Source organism: Heptranchias perlo, chromosome 24, assembly GCF_035084215.1.
Source record: "Heptranchias perlo isolate sHepPer1 chromosome 24, sHepPer1.hap1, whole genome shotgun sequence".
Classification (NCBI taxonomy): domain Eukaryota; kingdom Metazoa; phylum Chordata; class Chondrichthyes; order Hexanchiformes; family Hexanchidae; genus Heptranchias; species Heptranchias perlo.
Window position 1 is genome coordinate 45,262,044 of NC_090348.1, and position 23,163 is coordinate 45,285,206.

Here is a 23,163-nt window from a genome sequence, read left to right on the forward strand (position 1 = left end):
ATAGAATAGGTACCGTAATTTGGTTACTTGCAAGAATTAAATCCAAACATGGTGTTCCACACTTCCACAATTGTCTATTGATACCAGATATTTGCCAGAGAACATTCTAGTACCGGTGACACAGACAAATGACAAATGAATTGATATTGTTCCCTAGCAGCGCCTCTAGCGGCAAGAATGTGCGTGACTGGGTAGTGTTCGTGCGCCATCTTCAATCTTGTAAGAAGTGTCAAAAATACCACACTTTGGCCTGGAATTTCCTCCATGGGCACAGCCCGAAAGTTAGACCCAAAAATGCACCCATTCCCATGCCCATTCTGCCAATGTCAAGCTACACTCAGATTTCCTGCGAATCTCATTAGAATATGCCTGAATGTAAAATAGGCGAAAATCAACATAAACAATCTGGGCCCAAGGAAAGCGCAGATCTCACACCCCGTATATCTTCTTTAAGTAGAAAATTAAAGTTTCACTCGTTTAACTATCATTCATGCACATTAGGGACGGCATGTTCAAGAACCTGCAATTGGGGATGCTTTTCAAATTTCTAGTCTGACTTATACTGATGCCATAAAATGCATTCATAGAAACAGAACATACAGTGCAGATCTCTGTGAGGATAAAATTTTAAGAAGCGCTCAAAAATTGCAAGAAAATACCAGAAAAATGACTTTGCTGTCTGCTGCGCCATAAAATCTGGCTGCCCTTTGAAGGAAACTCACATTTGAAACTTGGGGGCATGGCCAGTTTTATGGGTGGAGATGCGTTTGGACAGAGGGATCAATAGACGGCCGTAAAAGTTTAGGAGACTTGGGAGTATTGTACTTATACTTAAAATTCCGCGATCTTTTAGGCTGAATATTTGATTTGCGTCCTGATTGTATGTGTCTCTGGGCGCAAATACGCATGAAATTCCAGGCTGTTATGTCGCCAAATCCATCAATTTCATCCAGGAAACCCCAAATGAAACTGAAAATCAGGACAAGGTTCAATCAGGACACAGGACTAAAGGGCCAAAATCAGGACTGTCCAAATGAAATCGGGTTGGGTGGCAAGCTTGCACATGGAAGAGGATCAGTACTGACAGAAAGTAACTGAATGGGTTCCAGGGTGGGAACAAAAACATGTGGAAGGTCAAAGTATGAGATAATTGCCCAATTCTCGCTGGTAAAATATCACGACGCACGCCGTTATTAATACGCAAATTGGCCAGCCAGTTCAGGCGAAGAGCAGATACGCTGTGAGTTGTGAATCGCCATAAATTGCTGGTCGATTTACGCTGCTCCACCTTTTGCCTCGCGCAAATGGCAATTTGCCCTCAACCTCCCCGTTATTTTTAAGAACTTGTAGCAGTTGCACATTAATTGCCCATTAAACTCACCGCAGAAAGTTAGAGCTGGTACTTAGCAGCGTAAATACCCTTTTTAATGTGATAATTGTTAATGCAATGCCAATCAACTACTCTGGCCCAGAAAGCGAACTATTTAAATTGTTGAATCTCATTCCTGCATGTAGTAAATTCTACTTCAATTTTTTTCTCACTTTTCCTTTCTTTTTTTCTCTCTTAATCCAATCTTTCTTTCTCTTTCTTTATTCCTCTTTCTGTACCTGATTTGATTCTAATTCACCCAATATAATTCACCCTCCTTCTCCGTTGTTCCTCTGTTACTTTCTCAATCCTTAAATCTTATCGGTTAAGGAGATAGGCTGTTGGTCCCGTAGTTCACTAAGGTCCCAGCACGCACTTCCAGCAAGTTTTGGTGTGAAAATTTTTCGAGCTGAAGGGTGCGGGGAAAAGTCCAACTAATGGCGCACCCCATGAGATGCCCCGCTCCAGCAAGATTTGCACCAGTGTAAGTGAAAGGCTGGAAATGGCCACCGAGCTACAAGTGAGGGAACACAATCATGGCAGAGCTTTGAGGGCACATACATTGAGGCTACAAAACAGAAACAGGCTCCACATGAGCCCCCTCCCTCCCTACTTCATCTAACCCTATCAGCATGCCGCTCCATTCCTTTCTCCTTCAAGTGCCTATCTAGCTTCCCTTTCACTGTATCTAAGCTATTTGCCTCATCTACTACTTGTGGTAGCGCCTTCCAGATTCTGACCACTCTTTGGGTAAAGAAGTTTCCATGGTTTCAACCCACTGAGTAGTGACTCTGATTTGGAACAAATTATGTTTTTTTTATTCATTCATGGGATGTGGGCGTCGCTGGCGAGGCCGGCATTTATTGTCCATCCCTAATTGCCCATGAGAAGGTGGTGATGAGCCGCCTTCTTGAACCGCTGCAGTCCGTGTGATGAAGGTTATCCCACAATGCTGTTAGGTAGGGAGTTCCATGATTTTGGCCCAGCGACGGCGATATATTTCCAAGTCGGGATGGTGTGTGACTTGGAGGGGAACGTGCAGGTGGTGGTGTTCCCTTGCGCCTGCTGCCCTTGTCCTTCTAGGTAGTCACGGGTTTGGGAGGTGCTGTCGAAGAAGCCTTGGCGAGTTGCTACAGTGCAACTTGTAGATGGTACACAGTGGGCCGGTGAAGGGAGTGAGCGTGGTGGATGGGGTGCCAAGCAAGTGGGCTGCTTTGTCCTGGATGGTGTCTAGCTTCTTGAGTGTGGTTGGAGCTGCACTCATCCAGGCAAGTGGAGAGTATTCCATCACAATCCTGACTTGTGCCTTGTAGATGGTGGAGAGGCTTTGGGGAGTCAGGAGGTGAGTCACTCGCCGCAGAATACCCAGCCTCTGACCTGCTCTTGCAGCCACAGTATTTATGTGGCTAGTCCAGTTAATTTTCTGGTCAACGGTGACCCCCAGGATGTTGATGGTGGGGGATTCGGTGGTAGTAATGCCCAAGTGTCAAGGGAAGTGGTTAGACTCTCTCTTGTTGGAGATGGTCATTGCTGGCACTTGTCTGGCGCGAAAGTTACTTGCCATTTATCAGCCCAAGCCTGGATGTTGTCCAGGTCTTGCTGCATGCAGGCTCGGACTGCTTCATTATCTGAGGGGTCGCAAAAGGAACTGAGCACTGTGCGATCATCAGCGAACATCCCCATTTCTGATGGAGGGAAGGTCATTGATGAAGCAGCTGAAGATGGTTGGGCCTAGGACACTGCCCTGAGGAACTCCTGCAGCAATGTCCTGGGGCTGAGATGATTGTCCTCCAACAACCACTACCATCTTCCTTTGTTGTGGAGATGCCGGTGATGGACTGGGGTGGACAAATGTAAGGAATCTTACAACACCAGGTTATAGTCCAACAGTTTTATTTGAAAATCACAAGCTTTCGGAGCTTAACTCCTTCGTCAGGTGTGTGAAGGTTTCCATCAAAGCACCGCATATATAGCCACAGAACAATGCCTGGTGATTACAGATAATCTTTCCAGCTGCCTGTTATCACACCTCTGCATGGATGGTGTTCAGACAAGGGAACATTACACCTAAGACCACTGAATACGCAAGCGGTCAGATTACAAAGACAGAAAGAGAGACAAAGAATGGCCAGTTATATTAAAAAGATAATTTATTTCCCCCCCCCCTGGTGGGGTTACATGTAGCGTGACATGAGCCCAAGATCCCGGTTGAGGCCGTCCTCTTGGCTATCAATTTCTGCTCGACGATTTTGCATTGTCGTGTGTCTCGAAGGCCTCCGATCTTCGGGTAAGCGTTCTCCAAGGCGGCCATCGAGACACACGACAACGCAAAATCATCGAGCAGAAATTGATAGCCAAGTTCCGCACCCATGAGGATGGCCTCAACCGGGATCTTGGGTTCATGTCACGCTACATGTAACCCCACCAGGGGGGAGGAAAAATAAGTTATCTGTTTTTAATACAACTGGCCATTCTTTGTCTCTCCCTCTCTGTCTTTGTAATCTGACCGCTTGCGTATTCAATGGCCTTAGGTGTAATGTTCCCCTGTCTGAACACCATCCATGCCGAGGTGTGATAACGGGCAGTTGGAAAGATCATCTGTAATCACCAGGCATTGTTCTGTGGCTATATATGCGGTGCTTCGATGGAAACCTTCACACACCTGACCAAGGAGGAAAGCTCCGAAAGCTTGTGATTTTCAAATAAAACTGTTGGGACTATAACCTTGAATGTGGAGATGCCGGTGATGGACTGTAACCTGGTGTTGTAAGATTCCTTACATCTTCCTCTGTGCCTTAGGTATGACTCCAGCCACCGGGAGAGTTTTTCCCCCTCCCGATTCCCACTGACTTCAATTTTACTCGGGGCTCCTTGGTGCCACACTCGGTCAAATGTCGAGGGGCAGTCGCTCTCACCTCACCTCAGGGATTCAGCTCTTTCGTCCATGAGCGGTTCCTGGTGGGAACCAGCCTGATGCGTCGACCCGCAGTCCGTGAAAGGAAAGCGGGGCCCTTATTCCCGCTCTTTCACACACAGACTGACAGCTCTCTCTCTCTCTCTCTCTTTGAGCTGACGTGTCCTACACCTCCCAACCCGTCAATCCAGAAACGGTTTCCTCGGTAACCATGACGTGTCCCTCCCCCCCCCCCCACCCACCACCTTCGCACTGGCTCCCGCCCCGGAAGCAGTCACTCGAGGAGGCGCGCGTTTTTGTATATATACAGCGCGCGGGGCCCCCGTTGGGTTTTCTCTTTCCGGTTCACGCACGGTTACGATCAGGCAACGATGGCGACGGCAGCAGCAGCAGCGGCTCCTTCTCAAAGCCAGGCAGCGGCTCCGGCCCTACCGCTCCAGCGAGGCATTGTCAAGCTGGTGAGACGCTGTCATTATGAGGGAGGGAGGGGGGAAAAAAATAAACGTGGTGCCATTGACTCGGGGGGGGGGGGTGACGAAGAGTGTTGAGGGAGAGGAGGAGGAGGGGGGGGGAAGAGGGAGACTTTAACCGCGCCTGAGCCCCGAGTGCTTAGTGAGCCCGAAAGTGATTTTTAAAGGAAAACACGGGGAAATTCGCTGACAAACCCGTCACCGGGAAAGTTCGGGGTTTGAATCTGAGGGATCGGAGGGCTGACAAGGAGTGTGGGGGGGGTGGGGAGAGGAGGGGGGGGGGCAAGAGAAGCCCTATAGAAGTAACTCTCTTTATCCTCCAAGCTCCGGAGGAGGTTAAGGGTGGTCATCAGTGGAGCTGGAGCACACCCCCGGGGGAGAGGAGGAAATCGTAGTGTGTTTGGATGTAGCAGGCTTTTTGTTTTGGTTGGGGGGGGGGGCGGTGGGGGGGTGTTAAACTCTGTTGTTTTCTAGTCTGTCAGGAGGGAAAGCGAGTAACAGGATGAGCCACGTAAGCTGTAGTGGGTGAGCGAAAGGTACAAGGAGCTGGGTCCATAACGATCAGATACAAAGTAGGGACTTGGAGACCGTCTGTTACGAAAACTACTGAGCAATTTGTTGCTGTATCTGTTCAAGTAACCCGTTACTTTTAAACCGGGTGGGAAAAGCTTCAATCACACATCACTCATTTTCAGCGATTTCGTCCCTCTTGGAAGAGGGCTCAGATTGATTTGTTTTTATAATCTTTTCTTAGTTAAAGCCAGCAGAGGTACAGTGCATTTGGTTTCACTTTACAAGCGCTGACCTTGGATTGTGCTTTTAGAAGTGTTTTTTTTAAATGTGAACCCTTTCCTTTCTCCCCCCCCCCTCCCCACTCCGAGGAATTTAATAGTAATTTTACTGCTTTTTTATGATGTGGAGATGCTGGTGATGGACTGGGGTTGACAATTGTAAACCATTTTACAACACCAAGTTATAGTCCAACAATTTTATTTTAAAATCCACAAGCTTTGGGAGGCTTCCTCCTTCCTCAGGTGAATGTGAACATTCACCTGAGGAAGGAGGAAGCCTCCAAAAGCTTGTTGCTTTTTTATGGGGGGGGGGGGGGTTGCAGAATGAACTAAAATATTCTGCATGAATGTGTAAAATGGTGTGGGTTAGCATCACCTTGTGATACAATGCAGTGAAGCTGGTTACAGAATGAGCTTTGTTGAAGTCTTTAGTACCATACACAGTAAACAATTCCCTGTGTATGTATTTTTGGGGAAAAAAAGTTGTATTTACATGGTTGCTCTGACTTTTTTTTTCTCCTGCAGTTTTCTTACCCCAAGGTTTTGACTCCTGTGGGGATATTGGTCCTACGTGTGATATGGTGCTACATATGTCAGCCGATACCTCGCCTAATTGCTTATTTGTCATATGTTACTCTAGACATCAAATATCAGCAGGCAATGCAGCTCAACTCAATGCTACCTTGCCCAACATTCACAAGTGCATTTTCTACAGGAGTCACGAGATATTGATTGAGGAAGAATGTTGGCTGATTTTCCTCCTTAGCTCAGGGGCTCTGATGCCAATTGTAAGAAAGACTGACTTGCATCATGTAGTGCCCCAACTGCAGATGTGACTCCGATGGACTCAGACTGGTGATTGAACCTGGAACACCCTGGTCTGTATGGCTTAGGAACTGCAGCGGACCAGTGCTCTGGGTTGTAATGTGAGGTCGTCAGCTGTTTGTTAAAAAGAAATTAGCAGATGTTTGTGCAAAATGGTTAGGAAAGATAACTCATGATTGTTTTTGGAAACTGTGATTCTGCTGATACTAATGTTGAACATATGCACTCCATGGGGATCCTGCTAAACTTTGGCATGCAAATGTGTGCTGAGTTCTTTGCCAAATGCGATGGAGGTTAGACATAAATCTAGAGAAGTCTAATTTTTGTTAAATAAAGTATCAGTGATCGATGAGTAGTAATGTGTGTAGTACTTGTTTGTTTAGCACAATAGGTGGTGTATTGAACCTTTGATAATGATTCAACACAGTCTCACCTGAGAGCAAAGTGTTCTTCCACTTCCACACAACTGTCCCAACATTTGGGATGGGTAGTATTGTGTAAATGTCTTTGACACTTAAAGAATGATTTTAAAGATAATTGAAGAGGTATTCTTGATAGCTTTATGAACCCACAGCCCGGCATCCCAGTCATTTCTGGAAGACTGTGACTTGAGCTAGGGTATGATTCAGTAGCTTTGTGGGATATTGCTGAAGGAATTTAAAAGTATTAACCTGGACACTGGGCTGTTTGATCACACTGACACCACAGTGAGCTCAAACGGGAGGAGAAGGCTCTGCAAACATCCCCATCCTCAATGATGGCGGAGTCCAGCACGTGAGTGCAAAAGACAAGGCTGAAGCGTTTGCAACCATCTTCAGCCGGAAGTGCTGAGTGGATGATCCATCTCTCCCTCTTCACAATATCTCTACCGTCACAGAAGCCAGTCTCAAGCCAATTCGATACACTCCACGTGATATCAAGAAATGGCTGAGTGCACTGGATACAGCAAAGGCTATGGGCCCCGACAACATCCCAGATGTAGTGCTGAAGACCTGCGACCTCTACCAGCTAGAAGGACAAGAGCAGCAGGCACATGGGAACACCACCACCTGCATGTTCCGCTCCAAGTCTCACACCATCCCGACTTGGAAATATATTGTTGCTTCATCGTTGCTGGGTCAAAATCCTTTAACTCCCTTCCCAACAGCACTGTGGGAGCACCTTCGCCACACTGACTGCAGCGGTTCAAGAAGGCGGCTCACCACCACCTTCTCAACGGCAATTAGGGATGGGCAATAAATGCCGGACTCGGCAGCGACACTCGCATCCCATGAACGAACAAAAAAAAATCGTGCCCTAGACTTGATGACGGTCTCTGCCCTAGACTTGATGACGGTCTCTGCCCTAGACTTGATGACGGTCTCTGCCCTAGACTTGATGACGGTCTCTGCCCTAGACTTGATGACGGTCTCTGCCCTAGACTTGATGACGGTCTCTGCCCTAGACTTGATGACGGTCTCTGCCCTAGACTTGATGACGGTCTCTGCCCTAGACTTGATGACGGTCTCTGCCCTAGACTTGATGACGGTCTCTGCCCTAGACTTGATGACGGTCTCTGCCCTAGACTTGATGACGGTCTCTGCCCTAGACTTGATGACGGTCTCTGCCCTAGACTTGATGACGGTCTCTGCCCTAGACTTGATGACGGTCTCTGCCCTAGACTTGATGACGGTCTCTGCCCTAGACTTGATGACGGTCTCTGCCCTAGACTTGATGACGGTCTCTGCCCTAGACTTGATGACGGTCTCTGCCCTAGACTTGATGACGGTCTCTGCCCTAGACTTGATGACGGTCTCTGCCCTAGACTTGATGACGGTCTCTGCCCTAGACTTGATGACGGTCTCTGCCCTAGACTTGATGACGGTCTCTGCCCTAGACTTGATGACGGTCTCTGCCCTAGACTTGATGACGGTCTCTGCCCTAGACTTGATGACGGTCTCTGCCCTAGACTTGATGACGGTCTCTGCCCTAGACTTGATGACGGTCTCTGCCCTAGACTTGATGACGGTCTCTGCCCTAGACTTGATGACGGTCTCTGCCCTAGACTTGATGACGGTCTCTGCCCTAGACTTGATGACGGTCTCTGCCCTAGACTTGATGACGGTCTCTGCCCTAGACTTGATGACGGTCTCTGCCCTAGACTTGATGACGGTCTCTGCCCTAGACTTGATGACGGTCTCTGCCCTAGACTTGATGACGGTCTCTGCCCTAGACTTGATGACGGTCTCTGCCCTAGACTTGATGACGGTCTCTGCCCTAGACTTGATGACGGTCTCTGCCCTAGACTTGATGACGGTCTCTGCCCTAGACTTGATGACGGTCTCTGCCCTAGACTTGATGACGGTCTCTGCCCTAGACTTGATGACGGTCTCTGCCCTAGACTTGATGACGGTCTCTGCCCTAGACTTGATGACGGTCTCTGCCCTAGACTTGATGACGGTCTCTGCCCTAGACTTGATGACGGTCTCTGCCCTAGACTTGATGACGGTCTCTGCCCTAGACTTGATGACGGTCTCTGCCCTAGACTTGATGACGGTCTCTGCCCTAGACTTGATGACGGTCTCTGCCCTAGACTTGATGACGGTCTCTGCCCTAGACTTGATGACGGTCTCTGCCCTAGACTTGATGACGGTCTCTGCCCTAGACTTGATGACGGTCTCTGCCCTAGACTTGATGACGGTCTCTGCCCTAGACTTGATGACGGTCTCTGCCCTAGACTTGATGACGGTCTCTGCCCTAGACTTGATGACGGTCTCTGCCCTAGACTTGATGACGGTCTCTGCCCTAGACTTGATGACGGTCTCTGCCCTAGACTTGATGACGGTCTCTGCCCTAGACTTGATGACGGTCTCTGCCCTAGACTTGATGACGGTCTCTGCCCTAGACTTGATGACGGTCTCTGCCCTAGACTTGATGACGGTCTCTGCCCTAGACTTGATGACGGTCTCTGCCCTAGACTTGATGACGGTCTCTGCCCTAGACTTGATGACGGTCTCTGCCCTAGACTTGATGACGGTCTCTGCCCTAGACTTGATGACGGTCTCTGCCCTAGACTTGATGACGGTCTCTGCCCTAGACTTGATGACGGTCTCTGCCCTAGACTTGATGACGGTCTCTGCCCTAGACTTGATGACGGTCTCTGCCCTAGACTTGATGACGGTCTCTGCCCTAGACTTGATGACGGTCTCTGCCCTAGACTTGATGACGGTCTCTGCCCTAGACTTGATGACGGTCTCTGCCCTAGACTTGATGACGGTCTCTGCCCTAGACTTGATGACGGTCTCTGCCCTAGACTTGATGACGGTCTCTGCCCTAGACTTGATGACGGTCTCTGCCCTAGACTTGATGACGGTCTCTGCCCTAGACTTGATGACGGTCTCTGCCCTAGACTTGATGACGGTCTCTGCCCTAGACTTGATGACGGTCTCTGCCCTAGACTTGATGACGGTCTCTGCCCTAGACTTGATGACGGTCTCTGCCCTAGACTTGATGACGGTCTCTGCCCTAGACTTGATGACGGTCTCTGCCCTAGACTTGATGACGGTCTCTGCCCTAGACTTGATGACGGTCTCTGCCCTAGACTTGATGACGGTCTCTGCCCTAGACTTGATGACGGTCTCTGCCCTAGACTTGATGACGGTCTCTGCCCTAGACTTGATGACGGTCTCTGCCCTAGACTTGATGACGGTCTCTGCCCTAGACTTGATGACGGTCTCTGCCCTAGACTTGATGACGGTCTCTGCCCTAGACTTGATGACGGTCTCTGCCCTAGACTTGATGACGGTCTCTGCCCTAGACTACCTTGCATTGGTATGGAATGCAGATCTGATTTTTAGTGTGTACAAGATCCAGCACTCCCACATTTAATTGAGATAATTCGTTAAGTTTGCCACACAAGACTTATTTTTTGGCAGCCACTGTCTTGCTGGTTCTGGTGCTTTGATGTCAGCCTTGGCACTCAGCACTCTTGTTGTTCATTGCTTTGTGACAGTGTGGGATTCAGGGAGCTGTCATTTTAATGTTCCAATCTCAAATGATAAAACAGTTCCCTTGAAGGCTTAGGTTCATGTACACTGATGTGGTACTGGTGCACATCGGCTAATGTCCCAGGTTCACTGTGGTCTTTGCTGAACCAGTCACGGTGAGCATGATAATTGATCTCTGGAGGGGAGTAACATAACTCTGGGTTTCTGCTTCTGATTGGACAATGGTTAAGGTCAGGATTGGGCTTCTCTGCATGATCCAATAGCTTAGTGACATCTGTTCAGGATCACAAGTGAAGACTGGCTGCCTGGGTGAAGTACCAAAGTGTTGCTGGTAACCATGGATTGAGGATGGGTGAAAACTGGAGTGAAAATGCTACCATTTTAAGTATGGGAGGTGTTTATTGTTTTTTTTTCCTTGTCAAGTTATAGAATGTTAGTGCAGAATGGAAAGCCTCCCATTTCAGGCATCCAGTGTCGATAGCAAGCACTGCTGGGCTGGTTAAAGCTCCCTCTACATGGGCTTAACCTCATAAGGGCAGCTGTCCTGCAGCAGTGAGACATTTTTTTCCATTTCTTATGTCCTGTGGCCTTTCTGAATGTGATTGCCAATTAGTGCTGAATGAGCATGAAGTCATTTCGAATAGAAGCTCTAAAGCTAGCAGATAAGACACTCCTTCTATCTGGACAGGATTTGAACCCAGCTCTGAGGTGAAAGGCCAGTCCCTAACTCTCTGTACTACTCAATTTTCCCCCAAACGATTGTATGTGGAATGATGCCGCACAGGTGGTCATTTGGCCCATTGTGCCTGTGACGGAATCTTTGTAGTAGTCTTTGAGGAGATCATTTCTTGATGTGTTCCTTTAAAGCAAAATTATCTTGGTTAGTAAATCTAAATTTGTGAGGTCAGAGTTAGGGGAAATGAGCATTTTTCCATTTGACACTTGGTTTGAGCGATTAGCAGTCCCAGGCCAAACATAGCATTGGGTTAAAAGCGAGTGAATGAAGTGCCCTTTATTGTGCCCCAATAATATGCAGGCTCCAGAGAATGTAACCTGATTACATCACTCAGCCTCTGAGTTGGTGCACTACATATGTAATTTGTGATCATTGTTTATAAGATGCCAAATCCCAAGTGTTCCTTCCCAGATTCCTGGAGATTTTTCCTTCTGTGAATTCTAACCTTGTTCAATTTAATAATTCATTAAAATGAAACTGCTAATTATCCCTAATGTGCAAACTAATGAAGAGGCACATAATATGGGGTATGTAGCTGTCAAATCACTTGTAAAATGTGTAATGGATCTTTTAAGGAATGTTTACGTTTGCATGATTGGTGCTGTAATTACCTAAAATCAGTATTTTATTTGACGAGGCTAGTATTTTTAATTACTGATACCTGAGGCTGAAAAGAGAAGGGGGTAAAATTGGATAGTTGGATAAATTGGAGGGATTAAACTTGTTTTTATTTTAATGCAATACAAGAGAATGACACAGAACAAGAGAGCTGATGCTGTGCTGGGTTTCAGGGTCTGAGGAAAGGCAGAGAAACTGAATATGGGAAGTGAAGTGTCTGCATGTAGTAAGTGTATAGGTTTGACATGATGCAGACAGGTGGTGGTTTGAGGGTGTGGATGAACTCCAGAAGATTGTAGATGGTCCCTTCCTATTGGGTCCTATTCTCTTACTGTTATGTTGTGCACCGGGGAAGATGGTGCAAGCCTACTGGTGAGAGTTGAGATCGGCCCATGTTGACTTTCTATTGTTTCTGTAGTCTCTAGGGAGAAGGGAGTTATTTAACACCACTTCTGTGATGAGACATGTGTCACTATGCTGTACCACTGCACTGGTAGACAGTAATTTTCCGGCTCAAATTATCGATTTGAGCAACTTGCAATTCAGTGTGGCATGTTTATGTGGGTGGTTGAGGCGCATAATTATAAAACTATTGTGACTCTTGCAAATAAATTTCAATGTCTTGCATGTAGATGCAAAGGGAGGGAGAACAAAATGATTTGATTTTCATCTAAAGAATATCCATACTGATATCCAGACCTGCACTATCATAAGTAACTAGTGGCACACTGTTGCTCCAACTTATCTAGCCATACCATAGGGCAGTGGAATGTAGACTGACACTTGATCACAGTTCTGTGTGGCTTGTGGGCAAGGGTAGGTTCCTTGTCTTGAGATGTGTGGTCAAAAATTCTGAGTGGTGTCCTGGCATTCCCTGGCCTATAAGGAGGAACAAGGAACCTGGGGACAGTGGTAGGAGTGGAGTGTTTCCTCGAGCTATATTTCTTGTGTCAAGATAGTGCTATTATCACAGACTGTGTACCTGCAATCTTGACCAGAGAATGGCATAGAGAAAATTATTGGGGTGTTGGGAATCTCCCCCTCCCTCCCAGCAGCTTTTTTTAGTAGGTTACTTTTCTATTGTCCTATGCCATGCACTGGCTTTGGTGTTGATATACGAACCTGCTCCGACTTCAGCTGACACTTTTTTATCGGCAGCTTCCAGGAGGCGTGCGAGGGTGGCCTGGATTGTGCGATGCACTTAAAAAAAAAAAAAAAAAAAAAAAATTATATTTATTTATTCCATCTTTTCCTGCAGGCATAGCTGCGACTGTGTCCTTGCTATGTGGGGAAATTGTGAGCTTGAAACCACGTCCTAGCAACAGTATCATAGTACACCAGCCTGATGCAACAAACTTAAGCCAAAGCAGGATTAGAACTGAGATCTTTCAGAGGAATGACTAAGTAAAATTATTCATTGGATCTGGTCAAGGAGTAGAACAACTTGACCTTCAGTGTTCTGAAGAACAGCAAGCTGCAAGTATGGCAAGAATGCAGACTTGCTTGAACAAATTGTTACTGAACATCTTAAAGCTTGGTTAGCCCTTTCTTTGGGGTGTTGTATTTCCTTGAGGTGTGCACAAGGTCTGAATTTGCTTTTGATATGCCACAGGAGCACTTAAAAGTAAAATCCCTTGGGGCACAATCAAGGGTGGGGAAGATAGTGCTATAATTGACTGGGGTAATTCCATTTTGAGCTTGGAGAAGATATTGGAAGCTACTTATTTTCCCCTCTCTGTATTCTGTGTGGCCTTTTGTGCTAATCAAGACAAAGATTGTCTAATAGAGAACTGAACAATTTCCCATTTATTGGTGACCAATGTTGGCATCAACTTCAAGATCAGATGCAGCATTGGAAGATGCAGAGTAAAACTTCCTTTCCCAGCAATATGCCTGAACACTCCTACAACCTGTCCCTTTTCCCCTAGCAGCTGTCCATATGGCTTCTTGAAGCGAGATTACCAGTTATTGTTGAATTGGGGCATCTTTGTGCTGCCTCCATTTCCAGGAGGAACTGGAATGGAACTGGGCTGAGACTGCCCAAACTCTTTCTGTAGGGCCTTCCAGTCATCAGAGTAAAGAAACTTTCATTCCACCAGTCAGTAATGGTTTTGAACCCAAGTCTGGGAGGTGAAAGGATTGTGTGCCAGACAAACTCTCAATCACTTGCTTAATTCTGGATGCTGCTGTTAGCTGATTGGACTGCTCAGTTTCCTCAATTTGCACTACTTTCTGCTCTAGGACTACTGGATTCTCCACTTTTATATAGTAGACATCTGGGTCTTGGTTGTATAATTTAGTAAGAAAATGTACTTTCTATACTCCTGTTTAATCTGTCTTCAAGTAATTATTCTGATTAGAGAATAAGATGACCTGCCAGGTTGTGCTGATGTTGCTCTGTAACTGGCCTCCAATAGGTATGCAGAGAATTGGTGTACTCATGTACTCCTTTCATACATTGGGGGTGGGGGGTTGGGTGTGAGGAGGAGAGAAAAAGTCTAATTGTATTAGTAGAACTGTGGGGTCTGCAGCCCCCACCTTTATGCTACCACCAAGAATGGGAAATATGAATTCCGTGGTCAACCTTAATACAAACTGCTTACAGCTCTTTGATTGCTTCAGCTGTTTGAGCAGTCTTCAGTTCCACATCCCCTTCAGCTCCAGCAAGTGAGTGCATGCAAATTGAGCAGTTTACTTACTGCTTACTTGATGGGGTTTGAATCCCAGAAGACTCCTAAACCATATTAGAACAGTTTTCTTCTCTAAAATGACAGGCAGTAAAATTGTCTCTAGATTTACTCCAGTCTGCAACTACAAATTCACAGCTGCTGGTTGTGGCAGATTTCAAAGCCTTTTTAAAAAAAAAACCCACTTGTTCCTTCTCCTCCCCTCGAAAGATGCTGTGCAGTCTGTCTTTTAACCAGACATTTAGGTCATACACTTGTGTTGCTTTTCATGAAGTCACTTAGAAATGTGATTCAAGTGATGTGTGACTGTTGCTTTTACTCTTCGCCCACCCCCACCTTTCTCTCATCCCATCCCCATTAAACACTAGATGTATTACTTCCACGTGTTTCATGAGATCGCTTGGCTGGAAAATTATAAATTTAAAGACGATGGGGCCAGCATGTTTGATGAATAGAAAGCAGCCATGATCTGCTTGAAGTTTCAACCTGCTTGAACTATTAGATTGTCGGTGTTTTCTTTCCATTTCTTCCCTCTCCCATGCGATTTATCTTTGTGCACATTTTCAGAATTGATGGGGCACCAGGAACCTGTTGGGAAGCCTCTGCAAATGTTGCCCAAGTCAACATACTACGAGGCATGTGAGAAGAGATGCCACTAAATTGCCCTTGTTTTTTCCCTCTTCTCCCTCAGGGGAAGTACCTCCCAATGATACCTGTTTGAAGTCTGGAACTTGCCTTATGGGGTATTGAGGCCATATGTGCAAACTGTAGTATAAATTTTGGTGCACCTGAATTGAGTTCATGTAGCAGTGGGTTCAGTTCATTTAGGTAGCATTTTTGTAGCATGTACCCTTGCAACAGTACTGCAACTCTGGTTTCCAATTAAAGCCACAGGACCCCAAACAAATCATTCTTGTAGCTACTGATCCTGCATGTACAATGTGGATCAATGTATTTTATTCCATTTCATGAATGTAAAAGATCTGATATGTCATTTGAATAAAGATTCTTCCAATTTTGCAAATGTGGTTTGAAGATGGGAACCTATGAGACTGATACAGGTTCGAAGTAGATTTACTGGTGACTTGATAACTGCCCTTATCTGCTGCATCCAGCTGCTATGAGTTTGATCTATCTAACATTATCTTTCTTTTTTCCCCCTTTTGGGTGTTCAGTGCAACTTATGTCTGAGGTATTTGGGTTGTGGTTTATCCTTGAGTGCTGTCAATGTCATGTTGTAAATTGCAGTGCGGATAGGGTGGGTCATATAATTGGGACTCAAAGGGAATGTTGTTAAGACGCTCATTGGTTTCATTGTGGAAGCAATAGCTTTTTTAACCTTTCCTTCTGGAGCTAATTTACATTCAACTCTTGATTTCTGTCTCAACCCCTTTTTTAAAAACAACTGTTAGAATGAAATGAGTCTACAGTAATTAAACTAAGACTTTGCAATGTACTGTACTAGTAAAACCACATAGCACTACTGTTTTGATCCACATCACACAAAAAACGTGTGTATTAGAAAGTGTACAAGATAGTTCATTCCTATTAAATTTGGGAACCATGAAGAAAGATTAGAGAAGGTTAAGTATTACAGCCTGGAAAGAATGTGGTTTGGGTATATAAATAAGGTGAACGCAGATTACTTCAAGGCAAGCAAAGAAAGTAGAACCAGAGGACGGGCAGGCAGGTTTTATAGGCAAAACACATTTGCGAAGGTTGGTGACCTGCATCTAGAACTCTACAGGTACTATGTGGAGAGCCATTAGGAGCTGGCCAAGAGCATGATTCTCTCTTCCCCTCCCCATTGAGTGTAGGGGAACAACTAGCTTCCATGTGGTTCCAATAATGATGCAGCTGAGGTTGGGAACTCTGCAAAGGCACGTTTCATGCTCCCTGGTGCTGCATGTTCCATTGATGAGATTTTAAAAATGGCATGCAGAGATTCTGACCTGGACCAATAAACTTAAACTACTGCAACCCATCTATTCTTAAAGATGTCTTCATAATGAGATAATTCTTGGATTTGTTCTGTTTCCTAGGCGCTTTCAGGTGGTGCAATCATTGTTCGCGGCCAGCCACGAGGAGGACCCCCGCCTGAACGGCAGATTAACCTCAGTAACATTCGCCCTGGGGCCTTGGCACGACGTGTTGCTCCGAATCAGCCTGAAGCCAAGGAAACTCCTGACGAGGTGAATTGTTTTTTTTAATGTGTGCCTGTTCAGGACAACGTTTACATTGTGGGGTTACTTTAAATGATAAGCAGAGCTGCACTAACAAAATGTCAGCGTGACTGATTTGACAGAACAAGGTCAAAGAAGTGGTTTTGGGGGTTGGGAAAGAAGGTGAAAGTTGGATCACCTCTGGTCCATTTAAAGGCCGTGTGTACATGCAATACCTTCCATAACTGGGAAATTAGCAAGCCTTTGATATGCTGAAGTGTTGGGCAGTTTGCAGGTGGGAGTTGGCCACTGCCAATTTACAGTAAGTAAAATCACTAAGATAGAAACTTTCTGGTTCATAAGTTGACCAGAATCATTGTGTTTTAATTGTAGTTTTGTTTTTATTGATTTTTTTGTATTTTAAAAAAAACTGGTAAAAGTTGGAAGGGATTAAAAAGTTGCCTATCTGGGGTAAAATTGGAGATTTTCAACATTAAAAATTTGTGTTTATTGGTTATGTTTTAAAGACTTGAATAATCCATCAAAAGGCAAGTGGGGAGGATCAAAGGAAAATATAGGAAACTGAATGCTGTGTCTGAAAGAGATTGTAGGAAATGTCTTGAGCTGTCATGTCTGCACTTTGTCATGAGAAGATGTAGAAACCGATTAGAATAATTTTAGCATCTGAGCATTTAAATGAAACTCACTGTTCTAACTTAAAACATCAAAATATCACAGCTTTGATTTTAGTGGTATTCATCAGGATCCAGTGCATTGAAACTGCCCTAATGCACTTATAAACAATTTTACAACACCAAGTTATAGTCCAGCAATTTTATTTTAAATTCACAAGCTTTCGGAGGCTTCCCCCTTCGTCAGGTGAACGATGTGAAATCTGACGAAGGGGGAAGCCTCCGAAAGCTTGTGAATTTAAAATAAAATTGCTGGACTATAACTTGGTGTTGTAAAATTGTTTACAATTGTCAACCCCAGTCCATCACCGGCATCTCCACATCCTAATGCACTTAAACACAGGTTAAAATGAGTTGCTGGTCCTGGCCAAGTGTGCATAGAAAAACACTTAGAGGTATCTAAGGTGCTAATCCAGATACTGTATTCAAGTGAAAACCTTACTTTGTTTTATGTTTTACTTTGTGGTTCCCCCCCCACCTCTATTCCCACTTCATAGATGCTGTTTCACACTCTTTCGCATCCTAAAAGCCTTTTCTCTTTTTAATCCCTTGCAAATGCTTCCATGACGGCATTGTCTGTGCTGTGGTACAAATATTAGGACAGCACAGGCCACCTGGTATTTTACTGAAGTCCATTGTTATGAGCGTCTGAATAATAAGTGCCAGCATGCTATTTGACCATAGATGCATAACAGCTGGATTCAATCCTGTCTGATCCATGACCAATTCCAGCAAGGGCCAGTGAATAGTGATCAGATACAAGAATTCTGTGGGATGTGAATATTTTGCCTCCTCTCCACCGTCTCTACCTCCTTAGGCCTGATGATGAAGCCAATTCTTTACATTGCCTGGATTTGGCTATCCCAATGCAAACTAGGGATTTTACTGGTACATATCACTGATATGTTGCCCACTCAGCCTTTGGGATGATTGGATCACTTTTAACTTACTATTCACTTGTTCTTGACCCTTTTCAAACGAGGATTGGAAGAAAATATCACTTCACAATTGGCTGGGGAGGGAGGGAGGAGGGCGAGGCAGGGGGGGAGAAAGAGGGAAGAAAGGGATGGGGGGGAAAGGGAGGTGCCGGCCTACTCATAACCTCTGCTAATACTGCTTGGTGCACAGACATGTGACCTTCTTACTTTTCCCTCTTTGTGTGGAGTTGCTTGACCCACCCACTTTGTGGCTGCCCACAGCATTGTAGCTGAAACTAGGACATGAGATGCTGTGTTGGTTTGCTGCACTATGCCACTGTTGCATCAGAAACTCTTGATAGGGTCAATGATGGAAGAGGAGGTTTTCAAAGCATGGTGTGGGTGTACAATGTTCTGACATGCCAATTGTTCTTTGTTCCTGTGACATTAGTGGAGGTTTATTTACCAGCTTCTGCCATGCCTGCATGATCCAGTTATCTTGACAATTCTGCCCGTCCTTCCAGTCAAAGTAGAAATCGGGTGGAGAGAAAAATCATGTATATATGAAGACCAATTAATGATGAATTGTGGGTGTTATGGCTCCCTGGTTGGTTTTAGGCTTGTAGCTGTGTTTCTGGTCTTGCATTAACTAGCTTAAATGCCACTCGGGAATATATCGATGTTTTAATTCACTCTGACCCTGTGCTTAAAGACTGCTGTGATTTGGTCAAAATTATAATTGCCTGTTTGAGGTTGACTTAGTTTTCCAGTGCAGTAGTAAATTAGTGTTTTGATTTTAATAGGAGGAGGAGAATAGAAAAGAACTAAAGAAGGAGTGGCATAGATTGATTTGTTCATGTTTGTTCTTAAAGCCCTGTAAAGATCATCCTGTGTTGATTAATTTACCATTTGGAAATGTTTAGGTGTTAAAATGTCAGTGATAGTTTATTGAAAAGGAGGAATCTTTTTCCACTGTTACAATGTTTTGCTGTTTGGATTATAGCCCTTGCTACTACTTCCTACCTGGTTTTCCCAAAGCTCCTTCCTGATTGGTCATTGCCGTCTTTATTTACACCAGTTTATTAGCAAGTTGGGAAGGTGTCTCCTGGTCATGAAACAGAAAATGCTGGCATTGCACTGCAGACTAGTTAGCATCTGAAAGAGAAAGACAGGTTAGTGTTTTGGGTGTGGGTCTTAATTACAACCACAGAAGCAATAGAGTTCTGCTGAGGGGTCCCATCTGAAACAATATATCATCTTTCCCTTTCAAATGCTGATTGACCTGTGTATTTCCAGCATTTTCTTTTTATCTGAATGTAGTTTATCCTTTTTTGCTAGACTGCTGCTGTTTTTGAGAAGTCATGCAGGAAGTGATGTGATGATTAGAAATAGTGGCATAAATCTATTCTAAAATTTGATCTGAGCAGCTGTCTAGAAATGCTATTAGACATTTCAATTTTTTTGCTGATGTATCTTTGGGAAGAGCCATTTTGTTCAGTTATATTTCATCGAGGTGGGCATGTTATAGCATCATGACTGACACATCAGTAGCTAAAAGGATGGTACCTAAAGGCTTTACCAGCTTTTCTGAGCCTCATTTGAAATGTTATGGTTAGAATTTTTGAGTAACCCTTCTTCATTGACCCTTATGTTGTAAGAGAGCCTTAATTTATTGTTTATATGGCAATGTAACTGATGCTTACACCTGAGGCTGTTAATGCTCAAGTGTTGGATCTTGCAGTCAAATGAAACTCATTGGGTTTGGGCAATGCATAACATAGGACCACTGTGATCATCGTTTTCCAAATTTCTTTTGCGGTTTCCTCTCCTTTTTCTCGTCTTTTCCACTCTTCCCTTGAGAAAACCTATGCTATCTAATATCCTCCGTGGTTAGAAGTGTAACATGGTGCCCTCAGTACCTCTTGTTTGAAGTACATTTGGTCACTGTAGGAAGGGTTTTCCTTGCTCGTTAATTTTTGTCCTGGCACCCAGAAGTTTTTTTGACACAGAAGTTGAAGTGCTAATGTTAGTTATGATTGGGATTTGGACTCAGTTTCTTAATTGAGAACAAGTACTTTTTTTATATTCGATCATGGGATGTGGGCATCGCTGGCGAGGCCGGCATTTATTGCCCATCCCTAATTGCCCTTGAAGGTGGTGGTGCTGAGCCGCCGCCTTGCACCACTGCAGTCCGTGTGGTGACTGTTCTCCCACTGTGCTGTTAGGAAGGGAGTTCTAGGATTTTGACCCAGCGACGATGAAGGAACGGCGATATATTTCCAAGTTGGGATGGTGTGTGACTTGGAGGGGAACGTGCAGGTGGTGGTGTTTCCATGTGCCTGCTGCTCTTGTCCTTCTAGGTGGTAGAGGCTGTGGGTTTGGGAGGTGCTGTCAAAGAAGCCTTGGTGAGTTGCTGCAGTGCATCCTGTGGATGGTACACACTGCAGCCACAGTGCGCCGGTGGTGAAGGGAGTGAATGTTTAGGGTGGTGGATGGGGTGCCAATCAAGTGGGCTGCTTTATCTTGGATGGTGTCGAGCTTTGAGTGTTGTTGGAGCTGCACTCATCCAAGCAAGTGGAGAGTATTCCATCACACTCCTGACTTGTGCCTTGTAGATGGTGGAAGATATTAATCTAGTTAGTCTACCTGTCTGGGTCATACTGTGAACGGGCCCCAGATAGTATCATAGTAAATACAGCATAGGAGGAGGCCATTTGGCCCATCATACCTGTGCCTGCTCTTTGAAAGAGCTATCCATTTAGTCCCATTCTCTTGCTTTTTACCCATAGCCCTGTAATTTTTTTCCCTTCCAGTATTTATCCAATTCCCTTTTGAAAATTACTATTGAATCTGCTTCCATCACCCTTTCAGGCAGTGCATTCCAGATCAATACAACTCGCTGTATATATTTTAAAAAAAATTACATGTCACCTCTGGCTCTTTTGTCAATCACCTTAAATCTCTGTCCTCTGGTTACTGACTCCACTGGAAACAGTTTCTCCTTATTTACTATCAAAACCATTCATTGTTTTGAATACCTCTATCAAATCTCCCCTTAACCTTCTCTGCTCTAAGGAGAACAAACCCAGTTTCTCCAATCTCCACACAACTGAAGTCCCTCACCCCTGGTACCATTCTAGTAAATCTCTTCTGCACGCTGAGGCCTTTCCATCCTTCCTAAAGTGTGGTGCCCAGAATTGAACACAATACTCCAGCTGAGGACTAACCAGTGTTTTATAAAGGGTTGGCATAACTTCCTTGCTTTTGTACTCTGCCTCTATTAATAAAGCCCAGAAACCCATATGCTTTTTTAAGTCTTCTCAACTTGTCTTGCCACCTTCAAGTATTTGTGTTTGCACACCCTCAGGTCTGTTCCTGCACCCCCTTTAAGATTGTTCCATTTAGTTTATATTGTCTCTCCTCATCCTACCAAAATGCATCACTTCACATGTTAAATTTTATCTGCCATGTCTGCCCATTTCACCAGTCGTTTTTTATTCATTCATGGTATGTGGGTGTCGCTGGCAAGGCCAGTGTTTATTGCCCATCCCTAATTGCCCTTGAGAAGGTGGTGGTGTGCTGCTGCCTTGAACCGCTGTAGTACATGGGGTGAAGGTTCTCCCACAGTGCTGTTAGGTAGGGAGTTCCTGGATTTTGACCCAATGACTATGAAGGAATGGCAATATATTTCCAAGTCGGGATGGTGTGTGACATGGGGAGTGTGCAGGCAGTGTTCCCATGTGCCTGCTGCCCTTGTCCTTCTAGGTAGTAGAGGTCGTGGGTTTGGGAGGTGCTGTTGAAGAAGCCTTGGTGCATTCCTGCAGTGCATCCTGTGGATGGTACACACTGTAGCCATGGTGTGCCGGTGGTGAAGGGAGTGAATGTTTAGGGTGGTGGATGGGGTGCCAATTAAGCGGGCTGCTTTGTTCTGGGTGGTGTCGAGCTTCTGGAGTGGTGTTGGAGCTGCACTTATCCAAACAAGTGGAGAGTATTCCATCACAGTCCTGATTTGTGCCTTGTAGACGGTGGAAAGGCTTTGTGGCGTCAGGAGGTTAGTCACTTGCGGCAGAATACCCAGCCTCTAACCTCTTGTAACCACATTATCTATGTGGCTATGTCCCTCTTAAAGTTTACTATCCTCCTTCATTTCTGCATTTCATGTCATCTGCAAACTTTGAAATGCCTTGCATTAATTTAAGGGGATACAACAAGAGTTTGTGCACTCTTTTGAAAAGTTACTGTTTTTGGGGGGGTGAGGGTAAGGGGGGTGGTGTTTAGTAATTCCAAGAATGCTATTAGCTAAGAGGCCAGTAATCTTCAGTCTTGGGGTGAGCCATTAAGGATGGAACATTGATTGCTAAATCACCCCAGTTAGTATTGGCATTGGAGTAGATCTTCACGCTGGGGGATTTCATGACCTAGCAAGGAAAAATACTTTTCAAATTTGCCATTGTGCTGACAGCACAATATGTAGTGTATTCCGATTGAATGCAGTGAGTTAGCATTATTTGGGTACTTGTTAAAGATCCCACGGCATGCTTTGAAGAGCAGGGGGTTCTTGCACTGCCCTAACAGCTCTCCCTCAACTGGTTATTCATCTCATTGCTGTTTGTGGGATTTACAATGTATAAAATGGCTGTTGTGATTACTACATAGCAGTCATTGCACTTTTGAAATAGTTCATTGTGCGTGCTGTCCTTTTGAATGAAAGCAGATGGCTTGGCTAGCAGGTAACAAAGGGCTGTGCTATCAGTACATTGGGACTTGCTGAATGCTATTGAGGAGGTACAGTGGAACCTGCTTATTGTGACCGTGTGGATATAATGCTCATGTTTATCAAGACCCATATATATTAAACTTCCTGCTAAAGTTCTAAAATACTGCAGGTAAATGAGAGAAACACAGCAATGCATCGGGGCTGTCTAGTTTACCAGTCAGTTTAAATTAGTGGTCAGTGCAGCATAGCAGCATTTTAAAGAGCTGCCCAAAGGAAGGG

The 23,163-nt window shown here is 45.1% G+C and overlaps 1 protein-coding gene across 1 annotated transcript in view; it reads left to right on the forward strand.

Moving 5' to 3' along the window:
• The first annotated feature begins 4,631 nt into the window (after positions 1–4,631).
• snd1 (staphylococcal nuclease and tudor domain containing 1) overlaps positions 4,632–23,163 on the forward strand; it is an 813,248-nt gene continuing 794,716 nt past the window's right edge. Inside the window, exons 1-2 of the mRNA XM_068005235.1 lie at positions 4,632–4,741; positions 16,439–16,588. Coding sequence (XP_067861336.1) covers positions 4,655–4,741; positions 16,439–16,588 — 237 coding nt within the window. The 5' untranslated portion in view covers positions 4,632–4,654. The remainder of the gene's footprint in view (positions 4,742–16,438; positions 16,589–23,163) is intronic.